This window comes from Epinephelus lanceolatus, chromosome 2 (assembly GCF_041903045.1).
Source record: "Epinephelus lanceolatus isolate andai-2023 chromosome 2, ASM4190304v1, whole genome shotgun sequence".
NCBI lineage: Eukaryota > Metazoa > Chordata > Actinopteri > Perciformes > Serranidae > Epinephelus > Epinephelus lanceolatus.
In genome coordinates this window covers 20,607,918-20,613,917 of record NC_135735.1, presented here as the reverse complement: position 1 = coordinate 20,613,917, position 6,000 = coordinate 20,607,918, and the positions used below count along the sequence as shown (strand labels likewise).

General features: G+C 44.1%; 1 protein-coding gene across 6 annotated transcripts in view; it reads left to right on the top strand.

The window, feature by feature from the left end:
- Window positions 1-865: 865 nt before the first annotated feature.
- The window catches only part of cbfa2t3 (CBFA2/RUNX1 partner transcriptional co-repressor 3), a 41,654-nt gene continuing 36,519 nt past the window's right edge, over window positions 866-6,000 (top strand). For all 6 annotated transcript variants that reach the window (XM_033625994.2, XM_033625962.2, XM_078175051.1 and 3 more), the window contains exon 1: window positions 866-1,217. In XM_033625994.2, coding sequence (XP_033481885.1) covers window positions 1,013-1,217 — 205 coding nt within the window. In that variant the 5' untranslated portion in view covers window positions 866-1,012. The remainder of the gene's footprint in view (window positions 1,218-6,000) is intronic.

Genomic DNA, 6,000 nt, shown 5'->3' with positions numbered 1-6,000 from the left:
TGGACAAAAAGGATGAATTTTGGAATGTGGACAACAGAAAGTGTCAACATAGTCATTGAGCAAGGTACACAAAAGCAAAGGACTCTGGTAAGGAGGGAACTGCAGATGCAAGGAGGGAAGGAGTGGCCGCTGGCCGCAGACACAGCTGGTTCCTGACAGAGGAAGCCCAGACGGAGGCCCAGGTCCTGCTGCCTGCTGCTGTCTGCTGCTATCACCACAGCCAGCTCTGCTGCCTGGCCTCCCCAGGGGCTGCAGCCCTGCAACATGCAGGAACACGCGCACAAACTGTAAGATACTAACACACACTTCTCTTTTGAGCTGCAGTGGCAGGCAGAGCAGGAGGAGGGTTCAGATGAGAGCACAGCCCCTCAGCCAGAGCCACGAGACAAGCTGACCTGCCACTGACATACACACACTTTCTCACACACACAAACACACACACACACACACACTCTGCGGGAGGGGAACAAAGAGAGAACCAGATGAATGGAAAAGACGAAAGAAAGGTAGATTTATACACAAGATATGCCAAGTACATCTAAAGGAGACAACAAAACAGACTTGGAGCTGAAGACAAAGACTGTTACTCATGTGTGTTGATGTCCAACTAACATGCATTGTTGTAATGCACAGTTGTATGAAGTCGTGAAAAATACCAGAGGAATCCAGCAATGACACAACAAGGATCAAAGTCTTTGGTGAGGAGGTGAAAGAAAGAAGAGGAAGCAACCTCTGGCTGTTTCTCCCTTTTCTCTGTTTGGAGCTTTAACAACAGCTACGTCCTTGTCCTTGCATGGCAGTTCAGTGGGTCAAGTAATGATCTACTGAAAGCAAAGTGGAGTATTATGAGCAAGAACATGCGAAGCCTCAAGGACATATGGAAGAGAAGTTCCAGCAGAAAATCCTTGTAACATTTTGATCCTATAGAGATTATCAGCACTTACTGTCTTTGCTACACTACTTGGACCTACAGACCTGCCAGTGGAAAGTTGATTGATTTGAAGGTCCGAACATGTCTGCCGAGGTCCATTTGGAGCGCCAGAAGAAGGCCAACCTCAGAGCCGGGGCTTCTTCTGCTCTGGCGTTTGCTCCACGTGTCCCGACGGTCACACTGATCAGCCACAGAGAGCTGCGGGATAAACACACCGCTCACAGACTCCAGCCCGGAAGCCTTGATCTGAACCTGGCAACCAGCAGCTACTACAGATGTAGCGAAGGTAGGAGCTTGTCATCTTATAGGGACCTGTTTTATGAAATCTTTTGGCAGTGTGTTACCGTGATGAGTGATTGAGGGTCCCGCAGCTGTCAGTTGTGCTCATTAAGTTGGAGTGATTGACGGATAATCAGTTTGTGTTGACTTAGCTCCGCATGCTGTAAGGGCAATTTGAGGTTTCTTCATCTTGTGAGTAGTCCTGTTACATGATGATTGAAGCAAAGGTTTCAAGGTTAGAATAGCATCAAACATTACCAGCTAAATGAGTTTATGATTCTGTGTAAAATGATCTAAGGTTTGTTTACTGTATTTTGTCTATAACCCAAACTCGCTTTAGAGATCAAATTGACTCATGACCAGGATTAAATCAGCCACCAAGTGCAATTTTTCCCAACAAAATCCTCTTATTGTCATGTATTAGGGTCTTCATATAAGCTGTCAAGCACAAATACACTTGTCATTATTTTTAAAAACCCCAGAGGAGCATATTTGTCTCATAGAAAGGGAAAGAGGTTTTTAGAGCGTTGGGTGGGTGGGGGGTCTTCCTCTGGGCATTCCCATACAGCTGCAGGGAACTAGCTTCTTGAGTTTCTCTGTTCAGCTTCACTAGCTCCATAACACACACGCAGGTCATGAGGGCGCATAGCAGTGAATGACAGAGCTAAAACTTTAGTATTTTGCAGGCAGATGAAGGATACTTGAAAGAGATCCAGGAAAAAGGGAAGAGAAGAAAAAAATGTAATTGATTCTTAAAGCGCTGAAAACACTGAAGTGGCGCCTTTAGGTAAAAATGAAAACCTTCACTTAATTCAGCAAAGGGTTCGAGGAGAGAGAGATGCATTAAGAATCAGACATTAAAGGCCCAATTTTATAGACTCTAAATATGTAGAAACTGTAAGCCAGAGCAAGGACTAATACCCAACATAGTGAATTACCTGCAGCGCCTGCCGTCTCTTGGCAGTAATGAGCTTTGTGAACGTTGCAGCGATAAGGCCTCTATAATTAGGCTTAGTCATAAGCATCCCCCCTGTAATTCTGTGATAAAAACCCAGTAGAACTCTGGTGTCGGTGCTCCAACCCATTCATCTCTCTCTCTCTCTCTCTCTCTCTCTCTCTCTCTCTCTCTCTCTCTCTCACACACACACACACACACACACACACACACATATAAATGCATACACTGAGGAAATCAAAATGTGTCAGTGTGAACTGTAAACACAGCTCTTTGTCTCAAGTAGTTTACCTGATGTAACAGTGTGTGTGTGTCCAGCGATATGTTCACACTGCATGGAAAAGAAGCGGTAGTAAAGTGCATGCTCGTGCATGTGCATGTGTGTGTGAGGTGTTGTGAGCTGCAGCATAGGCTTCCTGTGAGGGAGCAGATGTCGCAGAGCTCAGGCACAGCTGCGACGGGCGATAACCGTGGTGGCAAGAATATGTCGGCACGCTGGCTCTTCTCCCTGGGTCTTATCAGCCTCACACAGCATACAGACACACACACGCACACACACACACACACACATACACACTCATATAGACACTCTACAATAAGGAACTGCCACCCAGCACTAGCACACCCTCACAGCAAGCCCAGATAGAGGGAGGAAGGCAATGAGAGAGATGGAGAGAGGAAGAAAAGGAGAAAGGACTAAATCAAGGGACTTTGAGGGAAAAGGTGCAGTGAATCCCTAACAAAGCCTTGGCTCATGTCTGCTGTATCATAGACTTCATAATTTTGTGCCAATCCTAATCCTCTATAGCTATGAATAGGCTATTCTTCACAGTTTTCTCTCAAAAGAAAAGATAACCTTTATATAAGTACACAACTTTGCTACTTTCCCATCTTGATATCGACAATATTATTACCAGGTCTCTGAAGACCTGTTTGCACAATCAGTCACTTAAAATGGACTTGAAGAGCGAGTTTATTTTGATACCAGTATCTTTCTCATCTTTAAACTCAATCTTTTTTAAAATTCAAGCTCATTCCAATGTCACACAGTTGTAAATCTGATTTTGTGAATTGGGAATTGTAATACCTGTTGTGTAAGTTTGTGTGCACCCACGAATTAAGGCAGGTTTTTAACTTCGGGGTGAAAGTCCAGAGTTGGTTAGATCCATTCAGCACCCCTCCCTTCTTATCATACGCCCACTGTCAAAGCAGCAGTATTGGATGAGTTGGATTGTTGGCCGCTGCCTCTAAAACTGACACGCCGGGTGCTAATGATACCACCGTGAAAGTTGCCTCTGTGTCGGAGTCTGATGCTGACATCATTGACAAAGCAGTATTTGATGAGTTGGCAATGAGAACAGGCTGGGTGACGATGTACCTTACCATACTCAAAGTTGAATTGGTTTCACATGGTTCAGCCAACCACTCTCCTGGGGGAAAGTCCTGTGTTTTGTGACCCATCCACCACCCCAACCTGCCTTATGTGGACTACCTCCATCTTTACTCCCATCAACCAACCTGGTCTTTTTCCGAAGCCATTGAAATTTGGCGCTTGGGCGGTGACTTCCAGCGTCAGCCAATGACGAAAAAGCTGTCCTTTAATGTCGGCATGATATGCAGCCAGACGGCGTTATAGTTTAACAGTGGTCGGCCGTGTCGGTGGGACAAGAATGAAAGTTGTGGTAGCGAAAGTCCGAGAAGGGCAGGCAGGAGGGGTGGTGGATATGTCAAACAAACATGGACCTTCATGCAGGAGAGCGGTGTTCACGTCCTGTAAGATTATAAATCCTAATCCTAACCATGTGTTTTTGTTGCCTAAACCTGACCACGTGTGTTCGCTGTTGGACGAAAAAAAAAAACGTCAAGTTGCATTTATTTTGAAAGAGACTGTATGTAAATGGTAAATTTCCTGTGAAACCTAAATGTATTCTGAAAGACAATGCATGTAACAGGCAGAACTTGACACAGCGTCCCAGAACGTCAACAACCAACGCATCCAGGGTACCTTTCACATCGTATCTGAACGGGGAAGGTCCATGACCAAACGTCGATAAGTGATGAGCTGGGAGTGGGAATGTGTTGCATCAGCATATTGGTCACATGATCTCAGCCTTCTCAGCCAGAATACATAGGTTACATATGAATTACTGGTTCATTATTACGTGGGTTATAAACGGATTGTGGTGCATTACTTTTCGCAAGTATATGTATGAACAGTGCATGAGGACAGCCTGGAGTTTTTTGATCCTGTAAATGACTCACCTCATTTGCCTCTAAATAACTTGTTTTGCTTACAGTTTCTCCGTGTCATCATATCTCAGCACTTAAGCTGATGAACAATGTTATCTTAAACACAATGACAGAGCAAAAACTACATTTAGTGGTAAAATGTTAAAACCTTACTGTACATGTAAAATGTGACTTCAACTTAACTTGCTTGCTTGATAATTGCATGACTGTATTCCTGACGCAGATACAGGCAAATAGATGTGGCAGAGATCATCAAAAAATGTGGGAAAAGACTGATGTTGATGCAAGAAGAGGGAGGAAAACAGAGTAAATCAGGGATAGAAAAAAGTGAGAGGTGCTGTATGTGTGGGAGGAGAGGCAAGGTGGTGATGAGAGGTGTGTGTGTGTGTGTGTGTGTGTGTGTGTGAGAGAGAGAGAGAGAGAAGTTATCCTCTCTGTTTCCTCAGCACCAGCTTTGTGGTTTCTATGAGGAACAGATGTTCACAACTTGATACAGTGCCTCATCCCCCTCGACTCACTATCTCCAGTGCCAGCACCACCAACTGTCTGCACACACACAAACGCGCACTCACACAAGCGCACACACATATTGTCTCTTGGGAAACACAGTCATATATAGCAGTGACTTTCTCATGTGAGTGTATGAGGGTGTATTCACCTGCATACTGAGGACTTTTTACTGTCCGTTTCCCTCGCAGGCTCAGGCTGCATATCCTGTTCTTGAGTCAACACTTGATATGATCAGGTGTCACTTCCTCCTTTGTCAGTTTGCACTTCTGTTGGTCAGCTGTGACCCTGTGCTCTTACTCAGACTGGCAGTGTGGCCAAAGAAAACACACATATGCATGCACTTACTGTGCCTGTATGCATATAGAAGCTAAAGTCCACATGCTCGCACAGGAGTCCTCCTGTAGATAAAGATAACTGGTGGCATCTCACACTTCTTGCTCCTTGTCTCCAGATTAGTTGTTGGCAGTAGGACTATGAATGCCTGTGCATAATAAAGGTAAGGTAACCTAACATCTCACTGCAATTGAACCTCATTTTATATAGTCTGCTGTTTTTGCTGGCTCAGAAATTAAAGGGACAATTCACCCCAAAATCCAAAATAAATATTATCTTCTTACCTGCACTACTCAGTCTAGATTGCTTTAGTGTGAGTTGCTGATTGTTGGAGATATTGGCTGTAGAGATGTCTGCCTTCACTTGGCTTGTGTTGCTCAAAGTGCCAAGATAATCCACAAAACTCGCTGTGAACAGTTTCATGGAGGAACTTTTGTCTCTAAGTGCGTTTCCATTAACTCTAGAAATGTGCAAAACCTAAATATCGCAATAAAAAACTGGTAATGGAAACACCTACATTTTGAAGAAACTCAAATATTAAGAAAAAGTTTTTATGCTCTCATGAGGTGGTTTTTCAGACGTGTTGATATAGAAGTATATCGCGAAAGTGTAATGGAAACACTTTTTACGCAAATATAAGTCACCGGACATTAAAGTCCTCTGTTAATTCCTTTTTCACACCCTCTCCCAGAAATCCTTTATCCATCGTCACTGCCACACAAGGACTTTGCCTTTGTAATAC